This window comes from Macaca thibetana, chromosome 16, assembly GCF_024542745.1.
Source record: "Macaca thibetana thibetana isolate TM-01 chromosome 16, ASM2454274v1, whole genome shotgun sequence".
In the NCBI taxonomy this organism is placed as follows: domain Eukaryota; kingdom Metazoa; phylum Chordata; class Mammalia; order Primates; family Cercopithecidae; genus Macaca; species Macaca thibetana.
The window spans coordinates 43,957,058-43,971,429 of record NC_065593.1 but is presented as its reverse complement, the minus strand read 5'-3'; the positions used below and the strand labels follow the sequence as shown (position 1 = coordinate 43,971,429).

General features: G+C 46.5%; 3 protein-coding genes across 11 annotated transcripts in view; all 3 read left to right on the top strand.

The window, feature by feature from the left end:
• Nucleotides 1-14,372, top strand: part of UTP18 (UTP18 small subunit processome component) — a 241,757-nt gene that overhangs the window by 82,971 nt on the left and 144,414 nt on the right. The gene's annotated exons all lie outside the window — the stretch shown is intronic.
• Nucleotides 1-14,372, top strand: part of LOC126939625 (nucleoside diphosphate kinase B) — a 259,418-nt gene that overhangs the window by 229,681 nt on the left and 15,365 nt on the right. The gene's annotated exons all lie outside the window — the stretch shown is intronic.
• Nucleotides 1-14,372, top strand: part of LOC126939627 (nucleoside diphosphate kinase A) — a 446,836-nt gene that overhangs the window by 426,497 nt on the left and 5,967 nt on the right. For 3 of the 6 annotated variants that reach the window (XM_050765104.1, XM_050765106.1, XM_050765105.1), the window contains exons 2-3: nucleotides 11,220-11,266; nucleotides 13,209-13,338. In XM_050765104.1, coding sequence (XP_050621061.1) covers nucleotides 13,213-13,338 — 126 coding nt within the window. In that variant the 5' untranslated portion in view covers nucleotides 11,220-11,266; nucleotides 13,209-13,212. Of the gene's footprint in view, nucleotides 1-11,119; nucleotides 11,329-13,208; nucleotides 13,339-14,372 lie in introns of those variants that run through there. The other 3 variants (XM_050765103.1, XM_050765102.1, XM_050765107.1) reach the window with 3 other exon arrangements.

Here is a 14,372-nt window from a genome sequence, read left to right as displayed (position 1 = left end):
AGCCTGGGCAACAGAGCGAGACCTCATCTGAAAACAAAAACAAAAATAGTATTCTAGAAATTATAGATTACATGATATTCAGCTCCAAACTAGAGAGACTGAAGGGACAAAGAGGAGCTGGAGCCAGTCAAGAATCACCATTGGTAAAGACAAAATATATCAGGCCTATGTCAAAGACTCCCAATAGCGTCTAGGGTCAAACCACATCAAAGCAAGAAGATTAATGCTAAATCACTACGCTGAATGTTGAGCCTCTTCATCTACATAATCCTTTTCCCCAGAGAAGTTTATCCCAAAAGACTGTACCAGGGTCAAAGTAAGTGGAGAGACTGTTACAGGCAAAGAGCCTGTGGTTTTGCTAAAGGCTTTACTGTACCTAATCTCAGAATATGGAAACAAGAAGAAGGTTATTGGAGAATATAACAATAAATGGGCTGGGTGCAGTGGCTCACGCCTGTAATCCCAGCACTTTGGGAGGCCGAGGCGGGCTGATCACGAGGTCAGGAGATCGAGACCATCCTGGCTAACACAGTGAAACCCCGTCTCTACTAAAAAAATACAAAAAATTAGCTGGGCATGGTGGTGGCGCCTGTAGTCCCAGCTACTCGGGAGGCTGAGGCAGGAGAATGGCGTGATCCTGGGAGACAGAGCTTGCAGTGAGCCGAGATCGCACCACTGCACTCCAGCCTGGGCGACAGAGCGAGACTCTGTCTCAAAAAAAAAAACCAAAAAACAAAAAGCAAAAAACAAACAAACAAAAACAATAAATGGAGAGATGGTCAAGGAGCTTAAGGAGAAAAGGTCGATGGTATTAGAATCATTGTTGATAAGTAAGAGCAGAAAATGAAAGGCTTTCAAAGCAAGGTAGTATAGTTCAATAGAAGGACAAACATGACTGATGTAATTTGGTTTGGATTGTGACCGTTAAGGTTTCATTATACCAGGAAAGTCTATGATTTCTGAGGACATCATAGCCTATGGTACACAGTATGGTGGTTAAGAATGTGAGCTCTGGGCTGGGCATGGTGGTTCATGCCTGTAATCCCAGCACTTTGGGAGGCTGAGGCAGGCAGATCACCTGAGGTCAGGAGTTTGAGACCAGCCTGACTAACATGGATAAACCCCATCTCTACTAAAAATACAACATTTGCCGGGCATGGTGGTGGGCACCTGTAATCCCTGCTACTCGGGAGGCTGAGGCAGGAGATCACTTGAACTCGGGAGGCAGAAGTTGTGGTGAGCCAAGATTACGCCATTGCACTCCAGCCTGGGCAACAAAAGTGAAACTCAGTCAAAAAAAAAAAAAAAAAAAAAAAGGCCGGGCGCGGTGGCTCAAGCCTGTAATCCCAGTACTTTGGGAGGCCAAGGCGGGTGGATCACGAAGTCAGGAGATCGAGACCATCCTGGCTAACATGGCGAAACCCCGTCTCTACTAAAAATACAAAAAACTAGCCGGGCGTGGTGGCGGGCGCCTGTAGTCCCAGCTACTCGGAGGCTGAGGCAGGAGAATGGCGTAAACCCAGGAGGCAGAGCTTGCAGTGAGCCGAGATCGGGCCACTGCACTCCAGCCTGGGTGACACAGCGAGACTCCGTCTCAAAAAAAAAAAAAAAAAAAAAGAATGTGAACTCTGGTCTGGGCGTGGTGGTTCATGCCTGTATTCCCAACACACTGGGAGGCTGAGGCAGGAGGATTGCTTTGGCCCAGGAGTTTGAGACCAGCCTACGCAACATAGTGAGACCCCATCTCTACAAACCAACCAACCAAACCATTAGCTGGTTATGGTGGCACACACCTGTGGTCCCAGGTACTTGAGTGGCTGAGGTGGGAGGATCCTTTGATCCCAGCAGCTCAAGGCAGCAGTGAGCCAAAATTGCACCATTGCACTCCGGCCTGGGGTGACAGATCAAGATCCTATCTAAAAAAAAAAAAGAAAACAAAAAGGAATGTGACCTCTGGAGCATGAGTAAGAAGGGTTCATAACCAGGCTCTGCCATTTATTAGTTTTGTGGCCTTGGGCAGGTTATTTAACCTTCCTGCGCTCAGTTTTCCCATCTGTCAAATAGAAATAAGAATAGTGCCTGCCTCATATGATTGTAGCACCAGACTATGTGAGTAGTCCCTCATGACTACCTTCCCCAATCAGCAAATAATGCACATTTCCCAAAAAACGCTCCTCCTCCCTCCCTCAGGAATCAGGGCCTCAGAAGCGTTGAGGAGGTCGTTTACCTATGCATATTCCAGAGCAAGAAGCAGACAGATGACCTATGTGTGGGTTTTGTAAAGCACAGGCAATTACCCTCACCAAATGATCCTGCTGTTTGATTTGTTGGTTGACTCTGGAGTCAGAGGTGGGAGGGCTCATACTTCATTCTTGATTATGAGCAGTGAAGATTCCCTGAGCGCTCATTCTCAATTGGTGTTATGAATGTTCTCTCTTTGCCCTGCATCCCAAGATGTTTTTCTCTTCTCACACACAGGCATAATGCATTAGTTGTTCTGATTCCTTAAATCATTAACAACAGGGAGTCACGTCCTGAATCAATTCCATTCTTTGTACAGTATTAGAGCTAGGTGTCTTGTTGGTCTCAAGTTGCATTTAAAAACAATTATGTTGGCCAGGCGTGGTGGCTCACAGTTGTAATCCTAGCACTTTGGCAGGCTGAGGCAGGAGGATCCCTTGAGCCCAGGAGTTCGAGACCAGCCTGGGCAACAGGGAGACAGTGTCTCTATATAATAATAATAAAAAACAAATAAAAACCAATTATGTAATTTCCTTGTCTCATTATGATTTATTTGCACCCCATCTCACTGCATGGCAGTGAAACCCAAGAATAAAGCCTTGTGCATCATGAGGCAGCACACACATGGTTAAGGGCCTGGGTTCTGGCACTGTACAGACTGGGTTGGGCATGGTGACTCATGCCTGTAATCCCAGTACTTTAGGCGGGCGAATCACAAGGTCAGGAGTTTGAGACCAGCCTGGCCAACATGGTAAAACCTCATCTCTATTAAAAATACAAAAGAATTAGACTGGGCATAGTGGTAGGTGCCTGTAATCCCAGCTGCTCAGGAGGCTGAGGCAGGAGAATCACTTGAACCCGGAAGGTGGAGGTTGCAGTGAGCCGAGATCACGCTACTGCACTCTAGCCGGAGCAACAGAGTAAGACTCCCTCTCAAAACAAAACAAAACAAAAAAATCGGCTGGGCACGGTGGCTCACGTCTATAATCCCAGCACTTTGGGAGGCCGAGGCGGACGGATCACTTGAGGTCAGGAGTTCAATACCAGCCTGGCTAACATGGTGAAACCTTGTCTCTACTAAAAATACAAAAATTGGCCAGGCTTGGTGGCGTGCGCCTGTAATCCCTGCTACTCAGGAGGCTGAGGCAGGAGAATTGCTTGAACCTGGGAGGCAGAGGTTGCAGTGAGCCAAAATCATGCCATTGGACTCTAGCCTGGGTGACACAGTGAGACTGTCACACACACACACACACACACATCAGCCTGGCTTGGTAGTATGTACCTGTAGTCCCAGCTACTAGAGAGACTGAGGCGGGAGGATCTTTTGAGTCTGGGAGGTCAGGGCTGTAGTGAGCTGAGATTGCGCCAGTGAGCTGAGATTGCGCCACTGCACTCCGAGGTCAGCAACAGAGAGACACTGTTGCAAAACACACACACACACACACACACACACACACACACACACACACACACACAAAACCCCCACAAAATCCTGGTTCTACCTCTTAGAGCTGTCTGCTCTTGCGCAAGTTACTCTGTCTCCATGAGCCTGCTTCCTCACATGAAAAAATGAGGATAACAGTTGTGTTTACTCACAGAGTAGCTGTGCAGCTTAAACAAATTAACTCAGGCAAGGTACTTTGTGCCTGGCACAGAGCAATCTTTCAATCACTATTGGCTATTATCAATTGTTATGTAACAAATGAATGGTAATTATCACCCCTTCTAAATCTTTTTAGACCTTTATGCAGAAAATTCAGACCTTTTAAGATCACCTTTATGCAGAAAATTCCCACTTCTCTCCTCAGGGATAACATCTCTTCTGAACCCCAGATAAATGTCTTCCATTGATGACTGCACACTTTCTCTCTGTATCATCTTCCATCATTCACATTACATCAAACTCAGTCCTCTGGCTGGCTCCTTTGGTCTTCCCTATTTCTGTTAATACTATTATTGTTTATAGCTTTTTAGAGGTAATTTTGTCACCCAAAACTATTTTTTAAAAAGCCCGAACAAACAGCTGACATTTATTATTTACTGTGTGCCAGACACCATGTTAAATCTTTATTGGATTACTTATATATAATTCTCACAACAATTTTTTGATGTAGGGGCCATTATTAACTCCATTTAGCAACTCTAGCAACTCTAGAAACTGATGCTTAGAGATGGTTCAATGACTTGTCAACGGTCATGTAGCTATTAATAATAAGTGACTCAGCCACGAGTTACACCCACATGTTTTGAAAACAGACCCATGCTCTTAAGCACTATCATGGTATGCTTGTTTTTTTTGTTTTTTTTTTTTTGTTTTTTTGAGTCAGAGTCTTGCTCTGTTGCCCAGGCTGGAGTGCAGTGGCGCCATCTCGGCTCACTGCAACCTCCGCCTCCCAGGTTCAAGCAATTCTCCTGCCTCAGCCTCCCGAGTAGCTGGGACTATAGGTGCCCACCACGCCCAGCTAATTTTTGTATTTTTAGTAGAGACCGAGTTTCACCATGTTGGCCAGGCTGATCTCGAACTCCTGACCTCAAGTGATCTCCCGGCCTTGGCCTCCTAAGCGCTGGGATTACAGGTATGAGCCAACATGACCAGCCCCAATTATTGATTATGTCAATAACTTCCTATTGGGTCTCTTTGCTTCCAGCCTCTCCCGGTCCAATTTATCCTCCAGACTGTAGCTAGATTCTCTATGGAAAACATAGCCTCCCCATAGACCACTGTAATCTTTTTTCTTTCTTTTTTGCATTAATTTTTTTTTTTTTGTATTTTTTGTAGACATGGGGTTTAACCATGTTGCCCAGGCTGGTTTGGAACTCCGGAGCTCAGGCAATCTGCCCGCCTTGGCCTCCCAAAGTGCTGGGGATTACAGGTATGAGTCACTGCCCCAGTATAATCTTAAATAAATGGGTCATTTCTTTTAGTCTATTTCTCTCTAAAGTGAGCTAATTTTTGTATTTTTAGTAGAGATGGGGTTTCCCCTTGTTGGTCAGACTGGTCTTGAGCTCCTGATCTCGTGCTCTGCCCACCTCGGCCTCCCAAAGCACTGGGATTACAGGCGTGAGCCACTGCGCCCAGCCTTCAATAGTTTTATTGAGTCATAGAATGTTAAGATGTTTCTCCTGTCACTGTCCTATTTCTAGACTTTAATGGCTTCCTATTAACCACAGTTCAAGGTCTATACTTCTTAGCATTCAAGGATTGTCACTCTGGTGGTTTTACCCCTTCTGATCCACAGGATTCTATGATTCCCTGTGCGATCTCCTTATGGATACGGCCATGCCTTTTCCCCGTCTCCTTAATTTAATTTTATTTTTTTTGAGATGGAGTCTTGCTCTGTCGCCCAGGCTGGAGTGCAGTGGCATGATCTTGGCTCACTGCAAGCTCCGCCTCCCGGGTTCACGCCATTCTCCTGCCTCAGCCTCCCGAGTAGCTGGGACTACAGGCGCCTGCCACCATGCCCGGCTACTTTTTGTATTTTTTTTAGTAGAGATGGGGTTTCACCATGTTAGCTAGGTCTTGATCTCCTGACCTTGTGATCCACCCACCTTGGCCTCCCAAAGTGCTGGGATTACAGGCGTGAGCCACCGGGCCCAGCCTCATTTTAATATTCTTTTGAGTTGGGTCTTGCTCTGTCACTCAGGCTGGAGTGCGATGGCGTGATCATGGCTCACTGTAGCCTCGAAATCCTGGGGTCAATCGATCCTTACGCGTCAGCCTCCTCTGAGTAGCTTGGCCTACAGGCATGTGCCACCATGCCCAGCTAATTAAAAACATTTTCTTCCTTTTTTTGGAGCGACGGTATTGTTACCAGAAAGGGGTCCTGATCCAGATCCCAAGAGAGGGTTCCTGGATCTCGTACAAGAAAGAATTTGAGGTGGGAAAAAAAAAAATTCAAGGCAAATCCATAAAGTGGAAGCAAGTTTATTAAGAAAGTAAAGGACTAGGTCGGGCACGGTGGCTCATGCCTGTAATCCCAGCACTTTGGGAGGCTGAGATGGGTGGATCACGAGGTCAGGAGATCGAGACCATCCTGGCTAACATGGTGAAACCCCCATCTCTACTAAAAATACAAAAATTAGTTGGGCGTGGTGGTGGGTTCCTGTAATCCCAGCAACTCGGGAGGCTGAGGCAGAGAATTGCCTGAACCCAGAAGGCGAAGTTTGCAGTGAGCCGAGATCCTGCCACTGCACTCCAGCCTGGAGACAAAGGGAGACTCCATATGAAAAAAAAAGAAAAAGTAAAGGAATAAGAGAACAATGGCTACTCTACAGGCAGAGAAGTTATTTCTTGATTATATGCTAAACAAGGGGTGGATTGTGAGTTTTCTGGGAAAGGGATGGGCAATTTCCCCTCTCCCCCAGCTGAGTGCTCCTCACCTTTTTAGACCATATAGGGTAACTTCTGGTCGTTTCCACGGTATCTGTCATGGAGCTGATGGGAGTGTCTTTTAGCATGTGAATCCATTATAATTAGCATATAATGAGTAGTGAGGGTGACCAGAGGTCATTTTTGTTGCCATCTTGGTTTTGGTGGGATTTGACCAGCTTCTTTACCACTGTTTTATCACCAAGGTCTTTGTAATCTGTGTCTCATGTTGATCTTTTTTATTTTTTTGAGACGGAGTCTGGCTCTGTCGCCCAGGCTGGAGTGCAGTGGCCGGATCTCAGCTCACTGCAAGCTCTACCTCCCAGGTTCACGCCATTCTCCTGCCTCAGCCTCCCGAGTAGCTGGGACTACAGGCGCCCGCCACCTCGCCTGGCTAGTTTTTTGTATTTTTTTAGTAGAGACGGGGTTTCACCGTGTTAGCTAGGATGGTCTCGATCTCCTGACCTCGTGATCCACCCGTCTCAGCCTCCCAAAGTGCTGGGATTACAGGCTTGAGCCACCACGCCTGGCCGCTTTTTTTTTTTTTTTTTTTTTTTTTGAGGCGGAGGTTTGTTCTGTTGCTCAGGCTGGAGTGCAGTGGTGCGATCTCAGCTCACTGCAACCCCTACCACCCACGTTCAAGCTATTCTTCTGCCTCAGCCTCCCGAGTACCTGAGACTACAGGCGTGCACCACCACGCCAGGCTAATTTTTGTAGTTTTAGTAGAGACGGAGTTTCGCCATGTTGGCCAGGTTGGTCTCAAACTCCTGACCTCAGGTAATCCCCCACCTCGGCCTCCCAAAGTGCTGGGATTACAGGCATGAGCCACCGTGCCCAGCCCTTGTGTCGATCTTCTATCTCATCCTGTGACTAAGAATGCCTAGCCTCCTGGAAATGCAGCCCAGTAGGTCTAAGCCTCTTTTTACCCAGCCCCTATTTAAGATGGAGTTGCTCTGGTTCAAAAGCCTCTGATAGTATCTTATTATACTGTGCAGGCTGGTCTTGAGCTCCTGTCTTCAAGGGATCCTCTTACCTCAGCCTTCCAAAGTGGTGGGATTACAGGTGAGAGTCACCATACCTGGCCCATTCCCTTATCTAATTTCTGGCAACCACTAAACTAGTCTATCCTCCATGTCTATACTTATGTTATTAATATTTCACAAATGTTAAATAAATGCAATAATACAATATGTAACTTTTTATGATTGGCTTTTCTTCAGTCAGCATAAGTCCCTTGAAATCTATCCAAGGGAATTACGTATATTGCATGTATTAATAGTTTGTTATTTTTTTCTTTCGTTGAGTAGCATTCCAGGGTATGGATGTAGCATAGTTTGTTTAACCATTCACATGATGAAAGACATTTGGGTTGCTTCCAGTTTTCAGTTATAACAAATAAAGCTACAATGAACATTTGTGCACAGGTTTTTGTATGAACAGAGCATAAGTTTTCATTTCTTTTTTTTTTTTTTTTTTTTTTTTTGAAACGGAGTCTCGCTCTGTCGCCCAGGCTGGAGTGCAGTGGTGCGATCTTGGCTCACTGCGACCTCTGCCTCCCGGGTTCATGCCATTCTCCTGCCTCAGCCTCCCGAGTAGCTGGGACTACAGGCGCCCACGACCACACCTGGCTAATTTTTGTATTTTTAGTAGAGACAGGGTTTCACCATATTGACGAGGCTGGTCTCAAACTCCGGACCTTGTGATCCGCCCACCTCGGCCTCCCAAAGTGTTGGGATTACAGGCGTGAGCCACCGCGCCCAGCCAAGTTTTCATTTCTGTTGGATAAACACCCAAGAGTGCAATGGCTGGGTCATATGGTAAGCACATGTTTAGTTTTATAAGAAACTATCAGACTTTTTCAGAGGGGCTGTACAATTTTACATTCCTACCAGTAATATGGATCCAGTTTCTATACCTCCTAAGCGTTTGGTGTATCACTACTTTTCATCATAGCATTCTGGTAAGCAGGTAGTAGTATCTGATTTTGGTTTTAATTTGAATTTCCCTGGTGGCTAATGATGTTGAACATCTTTTCATGTGCTTTCTTGCCTCTGTATATCCTGTTCAATGAAATGTCTATTCATGTCTTTTTCCTATTTCCTAATTGGATTTTTTTAACCTGTTGAGTGTTCAGAGTTCTTCAAATATTCAAATCATCAAATGAAGAGAAGGCCTTTATCTGATATGTGGTTTGGAAATATTTTCTTCCACTCTAGCTTGTTGTTTTGTCCTCTTCAAAAGGTCTTTCACAGGGCAAAGGTTTTAAATTTCTTTTCTGCAGGGCACAGTGACTCCCACCTGTAATCCCAGCACTCTGCGAGGCCTAGGTGGATGGATCACCTGAGGTCAGGAGTTTGAGACCAGCCTGGCCAACATGGTGAAACCCCGTCTCTACTAAAAATACAAAAATTAGCCGGGTGTGGTGGTGCATGCCTGAGGCAGGAGAATGGCTTGAACCCGGGAGGCAGAGGTTGCAGTGAGCTGAGATCTGCCAAGGCAATCCAGCGTGGGCCACAGAGCAAGACTGCGTCTCAATAAATAATAAATAAATAAATAAATAAATAAATAAATAAATAAATAAAAGGCCGAGCACGGTGGCTCATGCTTGTAATCCCTGCACTTTGGGAGGCTGAGGCAGATGGATCGCTTGAGGTCATGAGATCGAGACCAGCCTGGCCGACATAGCGAAACCCTGTCTCTACTAAAAATACAAAAATTAGGGCAGGGTGTGGGGCCTCATGCCTGTAATCTCAGCACTTTGGGAGGCCGAGGTGGGCGGATCACGAGGTCAAGAGTTTGAGACCAACCCGGCCAACATGGTGAAACCCCGTCTCTACTAAAAATACAAAAATTAGCCGGGTGTGGTGGTGGGCGCCTGTAATCCCAGCTGCTAGGGAGTCTGGGGCAGCAGATTCGCTTGAACCCGGGGGGCGGAGGTTGCAGTGAGCTGAGATCGCACCACTGCACTCCAGCCTGGGCGACAGGGCGAGTCTCCGTCTTAAAAAAAAAAAAAAAAAAAAAAAAAAAAAAAAAAAAAAAAAAAAAAAAAAAGCTGGGCGTGGTGGCAGGCACCTGTAGTCCCAGCTACTGAGTCACCAGAATCGCTTGAACCCGGATGGCGGAGTTTGCACTGAACCGACATCGTGCTACTGCGCTCCAGCCTGGGCGACAGAGCGAGACTCGGTCTCAAAAAGAAACAAAACAAAACAAAACAAAACAGGAGAATAATGAAATTTTACTTATTTATTTTATTTTATTTATTTTTTAGAGACCGAGTCTCGCTCTGTCACCCAGGCTGGAGTGCCCTGGCGCAATCTCGACTCACTGCAACCTCTGCCTCCCGGGTTCAAGCGATTCTCCTGCCTCAGCCTCCCGAGTAGCTGGGACTACAGGCGCCTGCAACCACGCCCTGCTAATTTTTGTGTTTTTAGTAGAGACGAGGTTTCACCATGTTGCCCAGGCTGGTCTCGAATTCCTGAGCTCAAGTGATCCTCCCGCCGCCGCTTCCCAATGTGCTGGGATTACGGGCGTGAGCCACCGTGCTAGGCCAAAAAAGTTTTAAATTTCAGTACGTTCCAATTTATCAACTTTTTCCTTTTATAGATTGGTCTTTTGGTGTCGTCTAAAAACTATTTGCCTGGCCCTAGGTCCTGAGAATTTTTTTTAACTCTTTTTTTTTCCCCACCAGTGATTTATTGTTTTATGTTTAAATCTATGGTTCATTTTGAGTGAATTTTGTATAAGGTGTGAGGTTTAGGTTGAGGTTCTTTGGGTCTATATTTGTCCAATTTACCCAGCATCATTTGTTGAAAAGGCTCCTGATTCCATTTTTGTACCTCTCCCCTGAGAGCAGTGGGAATGTTTTTTTGAAAAAGTATGTCAGTGATGATGTGATGCCTTGTGCAAAATCCGTATTGGCATCTCACAGCGTAAGATTTGGCTCTATTCTAACGGCATTTTCTACCACTCGATATCCACTGTAATACTTGGCTCTCAGGGAATCACTGGGCTGGCTCGCTCACTTCATGCAGGTCCATTCTATTATCACTTCCTCAGAGATTTCTCTGGCCTTTTCTTCACAGCACTTACATAATGAGATCTATTACATATTAATTTGCTTATCTGTTTCTTGTTTTCCTATACTCCTGTCCCTCCCAGAAGCTCCAAGAAAGCATACTGTTGTATCCCTAGGGCCTAGAATAATGCGTCCACATAGTAGGTATTCAATAAAATCTTTTGCTTGACAGGTTAGAAAAGGTGAATAAACACAAAGCGGGAGCGAAAAGTTTACTTCTAGGTCAGGCGCTTTTTGGACGTCATGCAAAGTGTGAGCGCCACCTCTCGGGAAGCCAATTTGCTCGCGAACAAAGGAAGTGAGTCAGAGAACCCGGGGGTGGAGGGAAGAAAGCAAGCAGCTAACCGGAAAGGTCTTAAAAAGCTAGCGCCGGAAGTTAAACAGCAGAAAGTTGTTCCCTAGAATGACTGCCTACTCCCAAGAGGAAGCGTGGGCGAGCGGTGTTCTGCAAAATGGGCTCTCCGGCAGCGGATCTGCGCGGAAGCGTTCCGTGCGTGCGAGTGCTGCGAACCACGTGGGTCCCCGGCGCGTTTCGGGTTCCGGCGGCTGCAGCCGGAGTTCAAGCCTAAGCAGCTGGAAGGGTAAGAGGTGTTCGGGATCTTGAGAGGGAAAGGAAAGGAGTGTAGTCGCCGGAGAGAGTTAGGTGAGGAGTTAGTGAAGAGGTCAGTTCAGCTCTAAGAGGCGGCGAGGAGGATCGGATGGGAGGAGGGGCAGGGAGCGCCTGTGGACAAGTGCAGACCGGTCGGCGCACATCCCATGCCACATGGACTCTCCTTTGTCGGTGGCCGCCTTTCTCGTCAGGCCGCGACGACAGGGCTGTGCCTTATTTGCCTCTGTCGAGAGCAGTGCCGGGAACGGAGTTGGCGTTCTATAAGGCCTTGCTGAATAAATGACGGGCGTGTGTGTCATTCATTCAGCAAGGACTGAGTGCTTACTGTTGTGTCACCGGGATCGATGTGGAGGGACATTTTTAGGATCTATTTCTGGCACTTTAGTCCTGTTTTCTCCTGGACAATATTCTTGCCCCGCACCCCATCGGGCGATTCTCCGCAGTCTTTGGGCTTTGTCTCTTTTTTTTTTGGAAGTTGCAGAGTGATGATAAATGATTTTCTTTGCTCTTATTGACTGCTAGGCCCTGTGGCTAGGTACCATAGACCTACACAGGAGTAAATCAGCCTGGTATGCAGGCCAGAGACCGGTGGGGAGGCAGACACACAAACAGAAAATTGGGCTACGGTGCTAAGATGCTGTAAGAAGAGGTTAACTAAAGGACAGGAAGGTGGGGCCAATAGGTGGAGTTGCTGTGTACATCAGAGATTGTCTTTCAAGGCGAGGGGCCTCCCATCTCAAGATGTGATACAGGGTAGGTCATGAGCCAGTATTCTGTAAAATGAGGGATCTGGACAGAATAGGTACTCTCTAGGCTTCCTTTCAGTATGATGTCCCGTATCAGGTATTCCTAATGTCTGTAGCTCTCCCACACCCCACCGTTTATTGGCTAGTCAAAATATTCTTTGCATTGTAAAGTGTAGCATACATTACAAGAATGGATTAATGGGTTGGGAATGCTGGGTTTTGGCCTTCATTCTGGTGCTCTGGTCCTGTTTCCTCATTTGTAAAACGAAGGGGGTTGTAAAGATATATTCTCTAAAACCCCTAATGGTATGGATGTGACATTAAGTCAAACTATTATTTCTTACTGCTTTGTGCCAGACATCACTTTCACATTAGTAAAACTTTGTATCAGTGTAGTTTCTCCCAAGCTTGATTACTGAGAAAGATAGTTTTTACCTCCTGTATCCTAGTTCCACCACAGTGTTTGGTACACAGTAGATGCTTAAAAGAAGCTTATTACATCAAATGGTGGCCAGGCACGGGGCTCATGCCTGTAGTCCCCGGTGGATTACTTGAGGTCAGGAGTTGGAGACCAGCCTGGCCAACATAGTGAAACCCCATCTCTACTAAAAAAAAAAAAATACAAAAATTAGCTGGGCGTGGTGGCACGCGCCTGTAGTCCCAGCTATTCAGGAGGTTGAGGTAGGAGAATAGCTTGCCTGGGAAGTGGAGGTTGCAGTGAGCCAAGGTCGCACCACTGCATTCCATCCTGGGCGACAGCAAGACCCCATACCAAAAAAAAAAAAAAGGGGCTGGGCGCGGTGGCTTATGGCCATAATCCCAGCACTTTGGTAGGCTGAGGTGGGTGGATCAGTTGAGGACAGGAGTTTGAGACCAGCCTGGGCAACATGGCGAAACCCCATCTCTAAAAAAACCACAAAAACCAAAACAAACATAAAATAAATCAAATGGGATAGAAATTATAGTCCTTGCTTTTGGATCCTTTCCCACATTGACATATTTGTTCATAGATGAGGGGACTGGGGAGGAACTGGGTTTTTAGCAGAGGGAGACCTGCAGCTGACCTGACAGATTTGAACCAGCTTTATGGGATAATCCGCTTGAGGAGGATGACGATGTAGGCAAGTGATTCAGCGCCGTTTCATTCCTCTACCTGCCTATCCCCAGGACCATGGCCAACTGTGAGCGGACCTTCATTGCCATCAAACCAGATGGGGTCCAGCGGGGTCTTGTCGGAGAGATTATCAAGCGTTTTGAGCAGAAAGGATTCCGCCTTGTTGGTCTGAAATTCATGCAAGTAAGTGGACTTCATTGTTCCCATTTTGATTTCTTCATAGTATGGGAGGACACTGTGATTAACCTGTTTCTCCCCGGCTTTCTTATTTAAACTTCTTCATGGTAGAGTGGACAGAGTGGACACAAGTATCTAGAGACCTGGAAACACCTCAGTGCCCTAGCGTTTGGCTACGTTTAGGATTTTCCAAAATAGTCTCTGTAATATGAGGTGTATTGCTATGGGAAAAGCAGTGCAGAGTTCCACATATGACTGCATCTCTGTAATTTGTGACTCAGCTGAGCATGTTTGAGTTCTTGGTCTTGAGCTTCCTGAGCAGATAATTTTAGAGAGATTTTTTTCCCCCTTTGAGACAGGTTGTGTTTTTAGCAAGAAAATCTTCCATCATCAATTACTAGACACTCATCAATGCTTATTGTCTAGCATTTATTAGGTACCATAGGAGCTTGTGGAGGAAAACTATGGTTTTGGTTTTGGGGAGGTTCTCCTGAAATAGCAGAGAGCAGATGTACCTGCAAGCTACTTACAAAGCAATCTTCTGATAAATGCAAGGGATTGATTGACCAGTAACCCCTCTTTAAACACATTCTAGAGATAAGAATTCAAATTCTTGGCTGGGCGAGGCACAGTGGCTCATGCCTGTAATCCCAGCACTTTGGGAAGCCAAGGCGGGCTGGTCACTTGAGGTCAGGAGTTCAAGACCAGCCTGGCCAACGTGACGAAACCCCATCTCTACTAAAAATACAAAAATTAGCTGGGTGTCAGGGCGGGCACCTGTAATCCCAGCTACTCGGCAGGCTGAGACATAAGAATTGCTTGAACCGGCCGGGCGCAGTGGCTCAAACCTGTAATCCCAGCACTTTGGGAGGCCGAAACGGGTGGATCACGAGGTCAGGAGATCAAGACCATCCTGGCTAACACGGTGAAACCCCGTCTCTACTAAAAAGAATACAAAAAACTAGCCGGGTGAGGTGGCGGGCGCCTATAGTCCCAGCTACTCAGGAGGCTGAAGCAGGAGAATGGTGTGAACCCGGGAG